The 20,452-nt window shown below is 41.7% G+C and overlaps 6 protein-coding genes across 6 annotated transcripts in view; 5 read left to right on the top strand and 1 right to left on the bottom strand.

The window, feature by feature from the left end:
• The window catches only part of paqr4a (progestin and adipoQ receptor family member IVa), a 74,275-nt gene that overhangs the window by 38,536 nt on the left and 15,287 nt on the right, over positions 1-20,452 (bottom strand). The gene's annotated exons all lie outside the window — the stretch shown is intronic.
• Positions 1,136-3,817, top strand: LOC117832256 (perforin-1-like). The gene is made up of 4 exons (XM_034711312.1): positions 1,136-1,738; positions 1,843-1,981; positions 2,080-2,291; positions 2,576-3,817. The coding sequence occupies exons 1-4, from the start codon at positions 1,206-1,208 to the stop codon at positions 3,450-3,452; spliced, it is 1,761 nt and encodes a 586-aa protein (XP_034567203.1). The 5' UTR covers positions 1,136-1,205; the 3' UTR covers positions 3,453-3,817.
• LOC117832260 (perforin-1-like) lies at positions 5,307-7,870 on the top strand. The gene is made up of 4 exons (XM_034711316.1): positions 5,307-6,045; positions 6,150-6,288; positions 6,389-6,600; positions 6,885-7,870. Exons 1-4 carry the CDS (start codon positions 5,513-5,515, stop codon positions 7,759-7,761), a joined length of 1,761 nt encoding a protein of 586 aa, XP_034567207.1. The 5' UTR covers positions 5,307-5,512; the 3' UTR covers positions 7,762-7,870.
• LOC117832266 (perforin-1-like) lies at positions 8,506-13,668 on the top strand. The gene is made up of 5 exons (XM_034711322.1): positions 8,506-8,540; positions 11,208-11,777; positions 11,882-12,020; positions 12,120-12,331; positions 12,616-13,668. The coding sequence occupies exons 2-5, from the start codon at positions 11,251-11,253 to the stop codon at positions 13,490-13,492; spliced, it is 1,755 nt and encodes a 584-aa protein (XP_034567213.1). The 5' UTR covers positions 8,506-8,540; positions 11,208-11,250; the 3' UTR covers positions 13,493-13,668.
• LOC117832264 (perforin-1-like) lies at positions 15,349-18,125 on the top strand. Its single transcript, XM_034711319.1, has 4 exons — positions 15,349-16,087; positions 16,192-16,330; positions 16,427-16,635; positions 16,920-18,125. Exons 1-4 carry the CDS (start codon positions 15,555-15,557, stop codon positions 17,791-17,793), a joined length of 1,755 nt encoding a protein of 584 aa, XP_034567210.1. The 5' UTR covers positions 15,349-15,554; the 3' UTR covers positions 17,794-18,125.
• LOC117832261 (perforin-1-like) overlaps positions 19,649-20,452 on the top strand; it is a 5,028-nt gene continuing 4,224 nt past the window's right edge. The window contains exon 1 of the mRNA XM_034711317.1: positions 19,649-20,387. Coding sequence (XP_034567208.1) covers positions 19,855-20,387 — 533 coding nt within the window. The 5' untranslated portion in view covers positions 19,649-19,854. The remainder of the gene's footprint in view (positions 20,388-20,452) is intronic.

Genomic DNA, 20,452 nt, shown 5'->3' with positions numbered 1-20,452 from the left:
ATTATTATAGTCCAAGTGAGTCATGTCACGCCCTCCTCTTCCTCTGTTGCATTTAAATACAATTGACCGATCATGTTGCAGACAGTTCATGCACACAGCATGAACACACAAGACAGAGGTGAGTCTGTGCTTATTTGTACCTCCTTTTTTAATGTCTCAAATTTTGCTTTAAAATACGTAATCTTATGTGCACTATTATCATCACGGCTATGATTTATTTTATTTTATTTAAGTTGGGATTTTTGGGCTTTTTTTTGCCTTAATTGATAGTACAGCTGAAGAGAGACAAGAAATGTAGGGAGTAGAGAGCGGGGGAAGACATGCAGCAAATGTTCGTGGCCAGGAGTCGATTCGGTGAAGTTTGACATTTAAAAAAATGAAGAAGTAAAAGAAGGTTGTATTAACAAAGATCTTTTTGGATTATAAGACAAGATAAGATATACTTTATTTGTCCCCCATTGGGGGAAATTCTTTTGTTACAGCAGCTTACAACACGGGACAGGGAAATACAACAATGTACTAACGTAGTTTAAAAATACAATAACAATAATAATAGCAATGACAAAGGTAAAATAGAATAGAATAAATAAATAAAAAGAATAAATAAATAGAATAAAATAAAATAGAATAAAATAAAATAGAATAAAATAAAGTAAAATGAAATAAAATATGGCAACTATTACAGATGTATACACACTATGTACACTTCTATCTGATAAATAGATAAGGTAAGTTATTGCACGATAAGAAATGCACCAGGTAATTTAAAAACAAACATACACAGTATGAAGAACAGTGCGATTCAGATGGATACAGTGGTTATTTGTGAATGTGCATAGTCACATAGTAACTTCCATGTAGTGGAATGAAAGATGAGAACAGATGATTAACGGGACACAGCAGTGCTGGTGTTAAACAGTCTGATTGCAGATGGGATGAAGGACCTGCGGTAGCACTCCGTCCTGCAGGGTGGGAGTCTCAGTCTGCTGCTGAAGGAGCTGCTCAGGGACCCCACATGTAGCATGTTCATAATCAGAGAACATTAAAACATCTTTGACCTGACTGTCTAAAAAAGATGCATACATCAAATAAAGTTTGACAGTCAGGTGGATGATTTCGTCTGTCCAACAGTTCGTTGAGATCTAACTTCTTTTTTGTTTTACAGGATAAAACAGTTTGCATCTTTCATCACATGTACCAGCAACATGTGTCTGTTGAGTATTTGCATCTTTGCCGTCTTCATGCTCTCTCTCCCTCAATCCACAAATCCGTCGTGCATCCAGGGGACACCCGAACAGTGCAAGGATGCAGAGTTTGCTCCGGGTACTAATTTGGCCGGGGAAGGCTTCGACATCACCACCATGGAACGTAAGCAGGCCTACGTGATCGATGTGAGTCAGTGGGAACACAAGGACAAGACATGCACCCTGTGTAAGAACACCTTTCTGGAGAACAAACTGCAAAAGCTTCCCCTGTCAGTGGTCGACTGGAGAGCAAAGCAGACCTGCAACAACAAGGTGACCAGTTCTCTCCACAAATCCAGTGAGTCTCTGGTCGACTCCATCACCTCCTCTATTGAAAACAACTGGCAGGTCAATCTGGATTTTAAAATGATTGATAAAGGTGCCTCACTGATGCTCGCTGGTACCCATTCTAAACTGGCTGACTACTCCATGAAAAAAAACAAGAATGACAAATTCAGCTTCACAAGCCAGAGCATGGGGTGTGAGTACTACAGGTAAGATCAATCAAACCAAGATTAACTGATCAAAATACTGAGGTGCAGAACTCTCTGTCACCTGTTTCATTCTGATCTGTCCTCCGTTGTGTCTCACTGAACAGCTACAAAGTGACCGGCACACCCGAGCTGCACAGAGATTTTAACAAAGCAGTGAAGGATCTCCCAAATATCTACGACAGTGACCACAAACGACAGTTCTACACACTGATTGACAACTTTGGCACCCATTACATCACCAAGGTGAACCAAAACGATGACATAGATCAATTTTAAGCTTTTTTTTTTTTATTACCAAAAGGAAAAAAATCCTCATGTGTGCACTGATAATGTGATTCCAGGTGAAACTGGGAGGGAGTGTTCAATCTGTGACAAGCATCAAGGAGTGCATGGCCAACCTTCAGGGCCTCAGTGTGGAGGAGGTGAAGATGTGCCTGGATGTTGAGGCATCAGCAACCTACCATGCTACGATATCAGCCAAAACAAAGCACTGCAACAAAGACATTGACAAGACGGACAGCAAGACGGCCTTCTCCAGCATGTTCAATGACAGGTATGGGACATACGGTTTTCTTCTCATGTTTGATACGTCCTCTGGTTATTTGCACTTCTCTTTCTGTTCTGAAAGAAAAGACTGAACTGTGGCTGACTTGTGTCTGATTTAAGAGTTTAACCAACGCCTCACTTTTAATGACAATTAACGGAGAACACTTGATGGCCATGTGAATAATTCTAAAAAGGAATAACTTGCCTCTGATGGCATTTATGTTTGACCCCTGTGTGCCTTTGAAGCCTTCAGTGTTGACCAGATGTTAAAGTTACTCATATCCTCAACAGGTTCACAGAAATAAAGGGGGGGCATACGACAGAGCCAGACCTACTCTTCTCTGCTGAAAAAGATCCGTCTGCCTACAAGGAATGGCTCAACACATTACCACAGAATCCAGACATAATCTCATATTCCCTCAATTCTCTTCACGAGTTACTGCCCATTAAAGATCCCGTGAGGATGAATCTGCGCTCCGCTATCAGCCACTACATCCTGGAGAAAGGCTTGATGAAGAACTGCAGTCAGCGTTGTCAGGCCGGCATCAAGAGTGACCCCAGAGATTCCTGCGTCTGCCAATGCCACAATGATCCAGCCGTGAACCAAGACTGCTGCCCGACCCGCAGAGGCATGGCACGAGTCATCCTAACGGTGCAACGGGCTACAGGTCTTTGGGGGGATTTCACCACAGCAACAGATGGCTACGTGAAAGTGTTTTTCAACAAGGTGATGGTCCAGCGTTCTCCTGTCATTATGAACAACAACAATCCACGCTGGGCCATGATTGTGGATCTCGGCAGTCAGGATTTGTCATCAGGTAAGGTAGTGAAATTTGAAGTGTGGGATCAGGACAACAAGTGGGACGATGATCTGTTGGGACAGTGTGATCAAGTTCTCTCTGCTGGAGTCAAGAAGGACCTCTGCAACCTGAACCACGGGCGGCTCTTCTTTAAATTGGATGTTGCATGTGCTCCGAGTCTGGGTGGAAAGTCATGCACGGACTACAAACCTTCACCCATGAGTGACAACTTGAAGAGGCTGTACGTGTCCCGTCACGCTCACCCTATTCCAAAGGCTGTCCTGTTGAAGATGGGTGTGTTTGTGGACAAAACGAGCTCACAGGGAAACCAGAGTCTTAGTGCAGGGCCAAAGGTTGATGTGATGTGACCAAAGTCTGGCTTTAATGATGCTTCTATTCGAGAGGTTAATGCAGCTGAATGCATTATTTCCACGTGTTAAATCTTTGATATCTCTACCTATAATGTTGTCTTCTTTCTCACTTGCTTTAACCACTTCATCTTAGTGTTGAATGGCTTCTATAATGACAATTAAAATGTATGATTTTGTGCGTTTTATATTTAGCCACATTATCATTTCACAAAAAAATGAATGTCTTAATGTTTGGTTTGAATATGCAGTTTTACAGAATATTGCCATCATATTATAACCTTTGGCTTAGTCAATCCTGAATTTCTCGTCTACTTGCACTGTCTTTTTAAGTATCCTTGATACTGATATAAAAATACAACTCTTGCATTTACATTCTTGTGTTCTTGAATAAAAATACAGCATACCCTTTGGGGCTCTGGGTTGTCCATGTGTTCTAAATATTGATGATTTTAATGTTTCGCTCACCACATTTATCCCAGCGCGTGAACCCACCACTACTTCAGAGATATGATAGGTCTGTGGTCTCAGGTTTGATACTGACTGGAAAGCCAGACTGACTTTCATGTTGTCACTATCTGCAAGAGTTTGCCTGTAGACCACCAACTCCATCATCTGTTTCTGTGCGGCTGTTTTAAATGTTTAGTTTTACTGTAGGTTGATTCTATTTTTAAGTAGAACACATTTAAAACATAAATATTGATCAAAAGAGAGATCCAAAGTCAGGATTTAAAAAAAGAACAAAGGACTAAAGAGAATTTCACAGCAAGCTCTGGAGGACAAAAATGGAAAATTCTTCAACACCTTTGAATTTTGACTAAAAACATGAGATGTAGAGCGTCAGAAGTTTTAAAAAAGGGGAAGGTGCTAAAGAAGTGAACTGAACTTGTAACAGGAACAAATCTAAGCAGCGCTTGAAAAGATATAATCTTGAAGTCAATTCTCAATGTGAGTGGTGTCTCCTCTCTGTGTGAGTGTGAACATTTTTTTACCCCGCAAGACAAAGGTGACAAAGATGACAGACGAGTAAACTGGCACCACTTCAGCTATAAGCCCAACCTCCAGACTTGGTCTGCAGTGGTGACTTGAACTGGGGTCCCTCTGCTTCCGAAGCAAAGTCCCAAAAGACTAGAGTCCCTGCTGCTCCATGCAACTCAACAGATCCTTGAACCCTCATGGCGTTTGGATGGGGTCATGGTCATCAAGGAAAAACAACTCCCACCAGGATATAAATGTTTAATCACATTTAAAAGAGGATCACTTAAAAAGAAGCTTTGTCAGGTCCTGTAGCCTTTCCTCCATTGGTTGACAGTCATGATGTTACCATACATGGTTGTGTATTAGGACGATGGTGCACACTCAAACCACAGCTGTAGAAAAACAGCCAATGCTTTACTGCTTCATCCTCAAAGTGTGAAGACACTATTTTTAAATTCACTTATTATAGCCCTTGTTCTTGTACAAGATCTTTATCATTTTCCAAGTACGTCATGTCACGCCCTCCTCCTCCTCCGTTGCATTTAAATACAATAGACTGATCGTGTTGCAGACAGTTCATGCACACAGCATGAACACACAAGACAGAGGTGAGTCTGTGCTCATTTGTACCTCCTTTTTTAATGTCTCAAATTTTGCTTTAAAGTACGTAATCTTATGTGCACTATTATCATCACGGCTATGATTTATTTTATTTTATTTAAGTTGGGATTTGTTGCCTTAATTGATTGGAAAGCTGAAGAGAGACCAGAAATGATTTATTTTACGTTGATTAACGTAGCAGACCTTAAAAACAAAATTACAGATTTAACCAAAATTTGACATTTAAACAAAAGAAGTAAAAGAAGGTTGTATTAACAAAGATCTTTTTGGATGTAGCATGTTCATAATCAGAGAACATTAAAACATCTTTGACCTGACTGTCTAAAAAAAGATGCATACATCAAATAAAGTTTGACAGTCAGGTGGATGATTTCGTCTGTCCAACAGTTCGTTGAGATCTAACTTCTTTTTTGTTTTACAGGATAAAACAGTTTGCATCTTTCATCACATGTACCAGCAACATGTGTCTGTTGAGTGTTTGCATCTTTGCCGTCTTCATGCTCTCTCTCCCTCAATCCACAAATCCGTCCTGCATCCAGGGGACACCCGAACAGTGCAAGGAAGCAGAGTTTGCTCCGGGTACTAATTTGGCCGGGGAAGGCTTCGACATCACCACCATGGAACGTAAGCAGGCCTACGTGATCGATGTGAGTCAGTGGAAACGCAAGGACAAGACATGCACCCTGTGTAAGAACACCTTTCTGGAGAACAAACTGCAAAAGCTTCCCCTGTCAGTGGTCGACTGGAGAGCCAAGCAGACCTGCAACAGCAAGGTGACCAGTTCTCTCCACAAATCCAGTGAGTCTCTGGTCAGCTCCATCACCTCTTCTGTTGAAAACAACTGGCAGGTCAATCTGGATTTTAAAAGGGTTGATAAAGGTGCCTCACTGATGCTCGCTGGTACCAATTCTAAACTGGCTGAATACTCCATGAAAAAAACCAAGAATGACAAATTCAGCTTCACAAGCCAGAGCATGGGGTGTGAATACTACAGGTAAGATCAATCAAACCAAGATTAACTGATCAAAATACTGAGGTGCAGAACTCTCTGTCACCTGTTTCATTCTGATCTGTCCTCTGTTGTGTCTCACTGAACAGCTACAGAGTGACCGGCACACCCGGGCTGCACAGAGATTTTAACAAAGCAGTGAAGGATCTCCCAAATATCTACAACTGTCACCACAAACGACAGTTCTACTCACTGATTGACAACTTTGGCACCCATTACATCACCAAGGTGAACCAAAACGATGACATAGATCAATTTTAAGCTTTTTTTTTTTAATTACCAAAAGGAAAAAAAAATCCTCATGTTTGCACTGATAATGTGATTCCAGGTGAAACTGGGAGGGAGTGTTCAATCTGTGACAAGCATCAAGGATTGCATGGCCAACCTTCAGGGCCTCAGTGTGGAGGAGGTGAAGATGTGCCTGGATGTTGAGGCATCAGCAACCTACCATGCTACGATATCAGCCAAAACAAAGCACTGCAACAAAGACATTGACAAGACGGACAGCAAGACGGCCTTCTCCAGCATGTTCAATGACAGGTATGGGACATACGGTTTTCTTCTCATGTTTGATACGTCCTCTGGTTATTTGCACTTCTCTTTCTGTTCTTAAAGAAAAGACTGAACTGTGGCTGACTTGTGTCTGATTTAAGAGTTTAACCAACGCCTCACTTTTAATGACAATTAACGGAGAACACTTGATGGCCATGTGAATAATTATAAAAAGGAATAACTTGCCTCTGATGGCATTTATGTTTGACCCCTGTGTGCCTTTGAAGCCTTCAGTGTTGACCAGATGTTAAAGTTACTCATGTCCTCAACAGGTTCACTGAAATAAAGGGGGGTCATACGACAGAGCCAGACCTACTCTTCGCTGCTGATAACTCTCCGTCTGCCTACAAGGAATGGCTCAACACATTACCACAGAATCCAGACATAATCTCATATTCCCTCAATTCTCTTCACGAGTTACTGCCCATTAAAGATCCCATGAGGAAGAACCTGCGCTCCGCTATCAGCCACTACATCCTGGACAAAGGCTTGATGAAGAACTGCAGTAAGCGTTGTCAGGCCGGCATCAAGAGTGACCCCAGAGATTCCTGCGTCTGCCAATGCCACAATGATCCAGCCGTGAACCAAGACTGCTGCCCGACCCGCAGAGGCATGGCACGAGTCATCCTAACGGTGCAACGGGCTACAGGTCTTTGGGGGGATCGCATCACAGCAACAGATGGCTACGTGAAAGTGTTTTTCAACAAGGTGATGGTCCAGCGTTCTCCTGTCATTATGAACAACAACAATCCACACTGGGCCATGATTGTGGACCTCGGCAGTCAGGATTTGTCATCAGGTAAGGTAGTGAAATTTCAAGTGTGGGATCAGGACAACAAGTGGGACGATGATCTGTTGGGACAGTGTGATCAAGTTCTCTCTGCTGGAGTCAAGGAGGACCTCTGCAACCTGAACCACGGGCGGCTCTTCTTTAAATTGGATGTTGCATGTGCTCCGAGTCTGGGTGGAAAGTCATGCACGGACTACAAACCTTCACCCATGAGTGAAAACTTGAAGAGGCTGTACGTGTCCCGTCACGCTCACCCTATTCCAAAGGCTGTCCTGTTGAAGATGGGTGTGTTTGTGGACAAAACAAGCTCACAGGGAAACCAGAGTCTTAGTGCAGGGCCAAAGGTTGATGTGATGTGACCAAAGTCTGGCTTTAATGATGCTTCTATTCGAGAGGTTAATGCAGCTGAATGCATTATTTCCACGTGTTAAATCTTTGATATCTCTACCTATAATGTTGTCTTCTTTCTCCCTTGCTTTAACCACTTCATCTTAGTGTTGAATGGCTTCTATAATGACAATTAAAATGGATGATTTTGTGCGTTTTATATTTAGCCACATTATCATTTTACCAAAAAATTAATGTCTTAATGTTTGGTTTGAATATGCAGTTTTACAGAATATTGCCATCATATTATAACCTATGGCTTAGTCAATCCTGAATTTCACGTCTACTTGCACTGTCTTTTTAAGTATCCTTGATACTGATATAAAAATACAACTCTTGCATTTACATTCTTGTGTTCTTGAATAAAAATACAGCATACCCTTTCGGGCTCTGGGTTGTCCATGTGTTCTAAATATTGATGATTTTAATGTTTCGCTCACCACATTTATCCCAGCGAGTGAGCCCACCACTACTTCAGAGATATGATAGGTCTGTGGTCTCAGGTTTGATACTGACTGGAAAGCCAGACTGACTTTCATGTTGTCACTATCTGTGAGAGTTTGCCTGTAGACCACCAACTCCACCTCCACACTTCATCTGTTCAGTGCTGCAAAAATGCATGACAACAATACCCCCTGCATTTTTGAAGACCACTGTTTCCTCACCACCTCCTGCCTATCTTATAACAAAAACCAACACATTCAGACTCACAGTCAGTTTCACAAACGCAGCATGAACAGGCGAGACAAAGGTGAGTCCACCCTGATGGGGTCATATAGAATTACATTCACTTAATGCGATATTAAATATTGTAATATTTATTATAGCTTAAAAAATTATCATCTGATGTGAACATTTCACTGCTGAATCATTTAGTAATCTTTAAGTCGAGTCCTGTAATATTTCTGTGCAGTTGTTTTAAATGTTTAGTTTTACTGTAGGTTGATTCTATTTTTAAGTAGAACACATTTAAAACATAAATATTGATCAAAAGAGAGATCCAAAGTCAGGATTTAAAAAAAGAACAATGGACTGAAGAGAATTTCTCAGCAAGCTCTGGAGGGCAGAAATGGAAAATGCTTCAACACCTTTGAATTTTGACTAAAAACATGAGATGTAGAGCGTCAGAAGTTTTAAAAATGGGGACGGTGCGAAAAAAGTGAACTGAAATTGTGACCTGAACAAATCTAAGCAGCGCTGAAAAGATATAATCTTGAAGTCAATTCTCAATGTGAGTGGTGTCTCCTCTCGGTGTGAGTGTGAACATTTTTTTTACCCCGCAAGACAAAGGTGACAAACTGACTCTGAAAGTCTCAGTGGTTTCTATTCAAGGAGATAGAAACATGTAAAACATTTTGATCTCTAGAAGACAAGTGAAGTTTTATTCATGAAAAAGGCTGAGAAGGGTGAGAAGCAGTGAGCAAGTGCGCCTCTCTGCCTGGGCTTGCAGGTGAGAGTCTGGTGGACGTGTCAAAACTCAAGAGCAGGTTTCCTTCACACTTTTTAAAATCAAGTTTAAGACTTTTTAACCCGCTATCACCAAATTTCATATTTTGGTCTACCACCAGCAATCCATGCTTGAAGGTATCCTTGTCTGTTATTTATCTATTTGTCTGTTAATCATCTCATCTATTCATAATCTGCCATCTTTATAATCTACCATTACTTACTTTATATAAATTAAACTTCACATATCATAAAGGATTTTGTGTGTATATTCATTTCAAAGCAGATTTGGCCAATGCATTTGTCAAGAATTCATAACTTCAGATTAAAATTTTACGAGACTGATTAAAATTATTAAATGTAATCAAAGCTAATTATATAGATAATAAAGCGAGATTACGTCCTCTGATGAGAGGTGGTGCCCCAAATAATATATAAGAGGAAAAATTATATGATATACCATTTTCATATTTCATAAAAATAAGAAATACTATTTTCATATTTTAATAACCAACAATATTACACATCTGACACAACAAGCAATAACAAAACCAACAGGCAAGTTAGCGTCAATATTAGTGTTAATGAAGAGAAAGTAATGGAGGCGTCAAACCAAACGGTGATTGTTTGGAAGGAGCTAAAAATGGAAACAAAGCTTTTCATTTACCAAAGATCTATACCCCAACCTTCAACCTTCACCCGTCACCATGAACTTTGGGTAGAGACCAAAGATAGAGATCATGGGTGCAAGTAGCTAAACTGAGTTTCCACCACAAGGTAGCGGGGCTCAGTCTCAGATATGAGCAAAGGATCTCTGGAGGCTGCTCAGATTATAGACGCTGCTCCGTCCGTCCATCAAGAACAAGACAGTTGAGGTTGTTTAGACATCTGAAACTGCCTCATGGGCGCCTTCCTTTGGAGGTATTCTGGTAAGTCTAACTGGCAGGATACCCAGGGATAGACCCAGAGCTTGCTTAGGGAATTATTCAGCCGATTAGACCTGGAAATGTCAACATTCACACAGGAGACCAAAGTATAAGCTGAAGAGAAATGGTCCTGCAAGGGGGGCTCAAGGTTCACAATGAACAGAGACTAGGGGTCACTCACAGCTGAAACCGCTGTGTCACACAGAAAAGAAAACCACAAGGCCTCACCATAGATATGAAGTACGTGTTTGAGACTGCCCACAATACCAGCAAAGGAAATTTAATCACAGAGTGTTTAAAAATGTAATAACGCCAGAAAGTTGTTTATTAAAAACTGATAAAGGTGTATTATTGCATGTTTGAAGACAGATGAGGAACTACTGTCTAAACTTGTGTAGGGGAGAACAGGGTTGGTGGTCACACTTTTTACTGTTTTGATGATTGCTCATCATCAAAACATCTTTCAATAGTCATTCCTACATTAAACTGAAGCTTAAGGTGTTGGCTTGAAATGTGTATCCCTCTCATTTTCCAACTCAGTGTAACAAAGAGGCAATTAACTTTCAAAGACACTCACACACTATGGGGTTGGTTGGCATCAAGGCTGACAACCATCTAACAAGTAGTTAGCTAGCTAATACAAATCTAAACTATAGCTTTCCCCTCACACTTTGTAAGGGTAATACTTGTTTTGTTTTAAACCCATCGATTAAAATCCTAGAAGAAAAATACTGAGGAGCTGAATATTTACATTTTAACATGAAAAACACAAAAAGTCCTCTCACCTCAAGTTCAGCTGTCTTACTCCAGAGAAGACTATGTAGGTGAGCTCTGATCCTAACTCTGGAAATGTCCATACCCCAATTTGAGAGACAGTGCCCTCTGGTGGCGAGATATAACGAGTGTGCCAACCAACCCTGTTCTCCCCTACAATGTATAAACACTGAGCAAGTGAATGTCAGACACTTCATACATTTCAAATGACAACAAGAAAGAGGGGAGGACTACTTGTTAACCGTTGTTCAACTATTTTGTGTCTTTTTCAGGTTGATCCGTCAGTTTGCATCAGTCCACACATTTAGCAGCAACATGCGTCTGTTGAATATTTGTGCCATCCTTATGTTGGCTCTCCCTCACTCTGCACATCAATCCTGCATCCAGGGGACACCCCAACAGTGCAAGGAAGCAGAGTTTGCTCCGGGTACCAATTTGGCCGGGGAAGGCTTCGACATCACCACCATGGAACGTAAGCAAGCCTACGTGATCGACATGAGTCGGTGGAGACGCAAGGACAAGACATGCACCCTGTGTAAGAACACCTTTCTGGAGAACCAACTGCAAAAGCTTCCCTTGTCAGTGGTCGACTGGAGAGCAATGCAGACCTGCAACAACAAGGTGACCAGTTCTCTCCACAAATCCAGTGAGTCTCTGGTCGACTCCATCACCTCTTCTGTTGAAAACAACTGGCAGGTCAATCTGGATTTTAATAAGATAGGGAAAAGCGCCTCACTGATGCTCGCTGGGACCAATTCTAAACTGGCTGAATACTCCATGAAAAAAACCAAGAATGACAAATTCAGCTTCACAAGCCAGAGCATGGGGTGTGAATACTACAGGTAAGATCAATCAAACCAAGATTAACTGATCAAAATACTGAGGTGCAGAACTCTCTGTCACCTGTTTCATTCTGATCTGTCCTCCGTTGTGTCTCACTGAACAGCTACAGAGTGACCGGCACACCCAAGCTGCACAGAGATTTTAACAAAGCAGTGAAGGATCTCCCAAATATCTACAACTGTCACCACAAACGACAGTTCTACTCACTGATTGACAACTTTGGCACCCATTACATCACCAAGGTGAACCAAAACGATGACATAGATCAATTTTAAGCTTTTTTTTTTAATTACCAAAAGGAAAAAAAAATCCTCATGTGTGCACTGATAATGTGATTCCAGGTGAAACTGGGAGGGAGTGTTCAATCTGTGATAAGCATCAAGGATTGCATGGCCAACCTTCAGGGCCTCAGTGTGGAGGAGGTGAAGATGTGCCTGGATGTTGAGGCATCAGCAACCTACCATGCTACGATATCAGCCAAAACAAAGCACTGCAACAAAGACATTGACAAGACGGACAGCAAGACGGCCTTCTCCAGCATGTTCAATGACAGGTATGGGACATACGGTTTTCTTCTCATGTTTGATACGTCCTCTGGTTATTTGCACTTCTCTTTCTGTTCTTAAAGAAAAGACTGAACTGTGGCTGACTTGTGTCTGATTTAAGAGTTTAACCAACACCTCACTTTTAATGACAATTAACGGAGAACACTTGATGGCCATGTGAATAATTATAAAAAGGAATAACTTGCCTCTGATGGCATTTATGTTTGACCCCTGTGTGCCTTTGAAGCCTTCAGTGTTGACCAGATGTTAAAGTTACTCATGTCCTCAACAGGTTCACTGAAATAAAGGGGGGTCATACGACAGAGCCAGACCTACTCTTCGCTGCTGATAACTCTCCGTCTGCCTACAAGGAATGGCTCAACACATTACCACAGAATCCAGACATAATCTCATATTCCCTCAATGCTCTTCACGAGTTACTGCCCATTAAAGATCCCATGAGGAAGAACCTGCGCTCCGCTATCAGCCACTACATCCTGGACAAAGGCTTGATGAAGAACTGCAGTAAGCGTTGTCAGGCTGGCATCAAGAGTGACCCCAGAGATTCCTGCGTCTGCCAATGCCACAATGATCCAGCCGTGAACCAAGACTGCTGCCCGACCCGCAGAGGCATGGCACGAGTCATCCTAACGGTGCAACGGGCTACAGGTCTTTGGGGGGATCGCATCACAGCAACAGATGGCTACGTGAAAGTGTTTTTCAACAAGGTGATGGTCCAGCGTTCTCCTGTCATTTGGAACAACAACAATCCACGCTGGGCCATGATTGTGGATCTCGGCAGTCAGGATTTGTCATCAGGTAAGGTACTGAAATTTCAAGTGTGGGATCAGGACAACAAGTGGGACGATGATCTGTTGGGACAGTGTGATCAAGTTCTCTCTGCTGGAGTCAAGAAGGACCTCTGCAACCTGAACCACGGGCGGCTCTTCTTTAAATTGGATGTTGCATGTGCTCCGAGTCTGGGTGGAAAGTCATGCACGGACTACAAACCTTCACCCATGAGTGACAACTTGAAGAGGCTGTACGTGTCCCGTCACGCTCACCCTATTCCAAAGGCTGTCCTGTTGAAGATGGGTGTGTTTGTGGACAAAACGAGCTCACAGGGAAACCAGAGTCTTAGTGCAGGGCCAAAGGTTGATGTGATGTAACCAAAGTCTGGCTTTAATGATGCTTCTATTCGAGAGGTTAATGCAGCTGAATGCATTATTTCCACGTGTTAAATCTTTGATATCTCTACCTATAATGTTGTCTTCTTTCTCACTTGCTTTAACCACTTTATCTTAGTGTTGAATGGCTTCTATAATGACAATTAAAATGTATGATTTTGTGCGTTTTATATTTAGCCACATTATCATTTTACCAAAAAATTAATGTCTTAATGTTTGGTTTGAATATGCAGTTTTACAGAATATTGCCATCATATTATAACCTTTGGCTTAGTCAATCCTGAATTTCTTGTCTACTTGCACCGTCTTTTTAAGTATCCTTGATACTGATAGAAAAATACAACTCTTGCATTTACCTTCTTGTGTTCTTGAATAAAAATACAGCATACCCTTTCGGGCTCTGGGTTGTCCATGTGTTCTAAATATTGATGATTTTAATGTTTCGCTCACCACATTTATCCCGGCGAGTGAGCCCACCACTACTTCAGAGATATGATAGGTCTGTGGTCTCAGGTTTGATACTGACTGGAAAGCAAGACTGACTTTCATGTTGTCACTATCTGCAAGAGTTTGCCTGTAGACCACCAACTCCATCATCTGTTTCTGTGCGGCTGTTTTAAATGTTTAGTTTTACTGTAGGTTGATTCTATTTTTAAGTAGAACACATTTAAAACATAAATATTGATCAAAAGAGAGATCCAAAGTCAGGATTTAAAAAAAGAACAAAGGACTAAAGAGAATTTCACAGCAAGCTCTGGAGGGCAAAAATGGAAAATTCTTCAACACCTTTGAATTTTGACTAAAAACATGAGATGTAGAGCGTCAGAAGTTTTAAAAAAGGGGAAGGTGCTAAAGAAGTGAACTGAACTTGTAACAGGAACAAATCTAAGCAGCGCTTGAAAAGATATAATCTTGAAGTCAATTCTCAATGTGAGTGGTGTCTCCTCTCTGTGTGAGTGTGAACATTTTTTTTACCCCGCAAGACAAAGGTGACAAAGATGACAGACGAGTAAACTGGCACCACTTCAGCTATAAGCCCAACCTCCAGACTTGGTCTGCAGTGGTGACTTGAACTGGGGTCTCTCTGCTTCCGAAGCAAAGTCCCAAAAGACTAGAGTCCCTGCTGCTCCATGCAACTCAACAGATCCTTGAACCCTCATGGCGTCTGGATGGGGTCATGGTCATCGAAGAATAACAACTCCCACCAGGATATAAATGTTTAATCACATTTAAAAGAGGATCACTTAAAAAGAAGCTTTGTCAGGTCCTGTAGCCTTTCCTCCATTGGTTGACAGTCATGATGTTACCATACATGGTTGTGTATTAGGGTGATAGTGCACACTCAAACCACAACTGTAGAAAAACAGCCAATGCTTTACTGCTTCATCTTCAAAGTGTGAAGACACTATTTTTAAATTCACTTATTATAGCCCTTGTTCTTGTACAAGATCTCTTTCATTTTCCAAGTACGTCATGTCACGCCCTCCTCCTCCTCCGTTGCATTTAAATACAATACGCCGATCATGTTGCAGACAGTTCATGCACACAGCATGAACACACAAGACAGAGGTGAGTCTGTGCTCATTTGTACCTCCTTTTTTAAAGTCTCAAATTTTGCTTTAAAGTACGTAATCTTATGTGCACTATTATCATCACGGCTATGATTTATTTTATTTTATTTAAGTTGGGATTTTTTGCCTTAATTGATTGGAAAGCTGAAGAGAGACAAGAAATGATTTATTTTACGTTGATTAACGTAGCAGACCTTAAAAACAAAATTACAGATTTTAACCAAAATTTGACATTTAAACAAAAGAAGTAAAAGAAGGTTGTATTAACAAAGATCTTTTTGGATGTAGCATGTTCATAATCAGAGAACATTAAAACATCTTTGACCTGACTGTCTAAAAAAAGATGCATACATCAAATAAAGTTTGACAGTCAGGTGGATGATTTCGTCTGTCCAACAGTTCGTTGAGATCTAACTTCTTTTTTGTTTTACAGGATAAAACAGTTTGCATCTTTCATCACATGTACCAGCAACATGTGTCTGTTGAGTATTTGCATCTTTGCCGTCTTCATGCTCTCTCTCCCTCAATCCACAAATCCGTCGTGCATCCAGGGGACACCCGAACAGTGCAAGGAAGCAGAGTTTGCTCCGGGTACTAATTTGGCCGGGGAAGGCTTCGACATCACCACCATGGAACGTAAGCAGGCCTACGTGATCGATGTGAGTCAGTGGAAACGCAAGGACAAGACATGCACCCTGTGTAAGAACACCTTTCTGGAGAACCAACTGCAAAAGCTTCCCCTGTCAGTGGTCGACTGGAGAGCAAAGCAGACCTGCAACAGCAAGGTGACCAGTTCTCTCCACAAATCCAGTGAGTCTCTGGTCGACTCCATCACCTCTTCTGTTGAAAACAACTGGCAGGGCGATCTGGATTTTAAAAGGGTTGATAAAAGCGCCTCACTGATGCTCGCTGGTACCCATTCTAAACTGGCTGACTACTCCATGAAAAAAACCAAGATTGACAAATTCAGCTTCACAAGCCAGAGCATGGGGTGCCAGTACTATAGGTAAGATCAATCAAACCAAGATTAACTGATCAAAATACTGAAGTGCAGAACTCTCTGTCACCTGTTTCATTCTGATCTGTCCTCCGTTGTGTCTCACTGAACAGCTACAGAGTGACCGGCAAACCCGAGCTGCACAGAGAGTTTAACAACGCAGTGAAGGATCTCCCAAATATCTACGACAGTGACCACAAACAACAGTTCTACTCACTGATTGACAACTTTGGCACCCATTACATCACCAAGGTGAACCAAAACGATGACATAGATCAATTTTAAGCTTTTTTTTTAATTACCAAAAGGAAAAAAATCCTCATGTTTGCACTGATAATGTGATTCCAGGTGAAACTAGGAGGGAGTGTTCAATCTGTGACAAGCATCAAGGAGTGCCAGGCCAGCCTTCAGGGCCTCAGTGTGGAGGAGGTGAAGATGTGCCTGGATGTTGAGGCATCAGCAACCTTCCATGCTACGATATCAGCCAAAACAAAGCACTGCAACAAAGACATTGAGAAGAACAGTAAGCCGGCCTTCTCCAGCATGTTCAATGACAGGTATGGGACATACGGTTTTCTTCTCATGTTTGATACGTCCTCTGGTTATTTGCACTTCTCTTTCTGTTCTTAAAGAAAAGACTGAACTGTGGCTGACTTGTGTCTGATTTAAGAGTTTAACCAACGCCTCACTTTTAATGACAATTAACGGAGAACACTTGATGGCTATGTGAATAATTATAAAAAGGAATAACTTGCCTCTGATGGCATTTAGGTTTGACCCCTGTGTGCCTTTGAAGCCTTCAGTGTTGACCAGATGTTAAAGTTACTCATGTCCTCAACAGGTTCACAGAAATAAAGGGGGGGCATACGACAGAGCCAGACCTACTCTTCTCTGCTGACAAAGATCCGTCTGCCTACAAGGCATGGCTCAACACATTACCACAGAATCCAGACATAATCTCATATTCCCTCAATTCTCTTCATGAGTTACTGAATACAACCACCCCCGCCCGGAAGAACCTGCGCTCCGCCATCAGCGACTACATCCTGGAGAAAGGCTTGATGAAGAACTGCAGTAAGCGTTGTCAGGCCGGCATCAAGAGTGACCCCAGAGATTCCTGCGTCTGCCAATGCCACAATGATCCAGCCGTGAACCAAGACTGCTGCCCGACCCGCAGAGGCATGGCACGAGTCATCCTAACGGTGCAACGGGCTACAGGTCTTTGGGGGGATAAAACCTCAGGCACAGATGGCTACGTGAAAGTGTTTTTCAACAAGGTGATGGTCCAGTGTTCTCCTGTCATTTGGAACAACAACAACCCACGCTGGGCCATGATTGTGGACCTCGGCAGTCAGGATTTGTCATCAGGTAAGGTAGTGAAATTTGAAGTGTGGGATGAGGACACCTGGAACGATGATCTGTTGGGACAGTGTGATCAAGTTCTCTCTGCTGGAGTCAAGGAGGACCTCTGCAACCTGAACCACGGGCAGCTCTTCTTTAAATTGGATGTTGCATGTGCTCCGAGTCTGGGTGGAAAGTCATGCATGGACTACAAACCTTCACCCATGAGTGAAAACTTGAAGAGGCTGTACGTGTCCCGTCACGCTCACCCTATTCCAAAGGCTGTCCTGTTGAAGATGGGTGTGTTTGTGGACAAAACGAGCTCACAGGGAAACCAGAGTCTTAGTGCAGGGCCAAAGGTTGATGTGATGTAACCAAAGTCTGGCTTTAATGATGCTTCTATTCGAGAGGTTAATGCAGCTGAATGCATTATTTCCACGTGTTAAATCTTTGATATCTCTACCTATAATGTTGTCTTCTTTCTCCCTTGCTTTAACCACTTTATCTTAGTGTTGAATGGCTTCTATAATGACAATTAAAATGTATGATTTTGTGCGTTTTATATTTAGCCACATTATCATTTTACAAAAAAATGAATGTCTTAATGTTTGGTTTGAATATGCAGTTTTACAGAATATTGCCATCATATTATAACCTTTGGCTTAGTCAATCCTGAATTTCTCGTCTACTTGCACTGTCTTTTTAAGTATCCTTGATACTGATAGAAAAATACAACTCTTGCATTTACATTCTTGTGTTCTTGAATAAAAATACAGCATACCCTTTCGGGCTCTGGGTTGTCCATGTGTTCTAAATATTGATGATTTTAATGTTTCGCTCACCACATTTATCCCAGCGAGTGAGCCCACCACTACTTCAGAGATATGATAGGTCTGTGGTCTCAGGTTTGATACTGACTGGAAAGCCAGACTGACTTTCATGTTGTCACTATCTGCAAGAGTTTGCCTGTAGACCACCAACTCCATCATCTGTTTCTGTGCGGCTGTTTTAAATGTTTAGTTTTACTGTAGGTTGATTCTATTTTTAAGTAGAACACATTTAAAACATAAATATTGATCAAAAGAGAGATCCAAAGTCAGGATTTAAAAAAAGAACAAAGGACTAAAGAGAATTTCACAGCAAGCTCTGGAGGACAAAATGGAAAATTCTTCAACACCTTTGAATTTTGACTAAAAACATGAGATGAAGAGCGTCAGAAGTTTTAAAAAAGGGGAAGGTGCTAAAGAAGTGAACTGAACTTGTTACAGGAACAGATCTAAGCAGCGCTTGAAAAGATATAATCTTGAAGTCAATTCTCAATGTGAGTGGTGTCTCCTCTCTGTCTGATTGTGAACATTATTTTTACCCCGCAAGACAAAGGTGACAAAGATGACAGACGAGTAAACTGGCACCACTTCAGCTATAAGCCCAACCTCCAGACTTGGTCTGCAGTGGTGACTTGAACTGGGGTCCCTCTGCTTCCGAAGCAAAGTCCCAAAAGACTAGAGTCCCTGCTGCTCCATGCAACTCAACAGATCCTTGAACCCTCATGGCGTGTAGATGGGGTCATGGTCATCAAGGAAAAACAACTCCCACCAGGATATAAATGTTTAATCACATTTAAAAGAGGATCACTTAAAAAGAAGCTTTGTCAGGTCCTGTAGCCTTTCCTCCATTGGTTGACAGTCATGATGTTACCATACATGGTTGTGTTTTAGGGTGATAGTGCACACTCAAACCACATCTGTAGAAAAACAGCCAATGCTTTACTGCTTCATCTTCAAAGTGGGAAGACACTTTTTTTAAATCCAATTATTATAGCCCTTGTTATTTAACAAGATCTCTTTCATTTTCCAAGTACGTCATGTGACGCCCTCCTCCTCCTCCGTTGCATTTAAATACAATACGCCGATCATGTTGCAGACAGTTCATGCACACAGCATGAACACACAAGACAGAGGTGAGTCTGTGCTCATTTGTACCTCCTTTTTTAAAGTCTCAAATTTTGCTTTAAAGTACGTAATCTTATGTGCACTATTATCATCACGGCTATGATTTATTTTATTTTATTTAAGTTGGGATTTGTTGCCTTAATTGATTGGAAAGCTGAAGAGAGACCAGAAATGATTTATTTTACGTTGATTAACGTAGCAGACCTTAAAAACAAAATTACAGATTTTAACCAAAATTTGACATTTAAACAAAAGAAGTAAAAGAAGGTTGTATTAACAAAGATCTTTTTGGATGTAGCATGTTCATAATCAGAGAACATTAAAACATCTTTGACCTGACTGTCTAAAAAAAGATGCATACATCAAATAAAGTTTGACAGTCAGGTGGATGATTTCGTCTGTCCAACAGTTCGTTGAGATCTAACTTCTTTTTTGTTTTACAGGATAAAACAGTTTGCATCTTTCATCACATGTACCAGCAACATGTGTCTGTTGAGTGTTTGCATCTTTGCCATCTTCATGCTCTCTCTCCCTCAATCCACAAATCCGTCGTGCATCCAGGGGACACCCGAACAGTGCAAGGATGCAGAGTTTGCTCCGGGTACTAATTTGGCCGGGGAAGGCTTCGACATCACCACCATGGAACGTAAGCAGGCCTACGTGATCGATGTGAGTCAGTGGGAACACAAGGACAAGACATGCACCCTGTGTAAGAACACCTTTCTGGGGAACAAACTGCAAAAGCTTCCCCTGTCAGTGGTCGACTGGAGAGCAAAGCAGACCTGCAACAACAAGGTGACCAGTTCTCTCCACCAATCCAGTGAGTCTCTGGTCAGCTCCATCACCTCCTCTATTGAAAACAACTGGAAGGTCAATCTGGATTTTAAAACGGTTGATAAAAGCGCCTCACTGATGCTCGCTGGTACCCATTCTAAACTGGCTGACTACTCCATGAAAAAAACCAAGAATGACAAATTCAGCTTCACAAGCCAGAGCACGGGGTGTGAGTACTACAGGTAAGATCAATCAAACCAAGATTAACTGATCAAAATACTGAGGTGCAGGATTCTCTGTCACCAGT

Source organism: Notolabrus celidotus, chromosome 20, assembly GCF_009762535.1.
Source record: "Notolabrus celidotus isolate fNotCel1 chromosome 20, fNotCel1.pri, whole genome shotgun sequence".
Classification (NCBI taxonomy): domain Eukaryota; kingdom Metazoa; phylum Chordata; class Actinopteri; order Labriformes; family Labridae; genus Notolabrus; species Notolabrus celidotus.
Note: the sequence above shows the minus strand (reverse complement) of the source record. Positions and strands in the feature narration are given on the sequence as shown.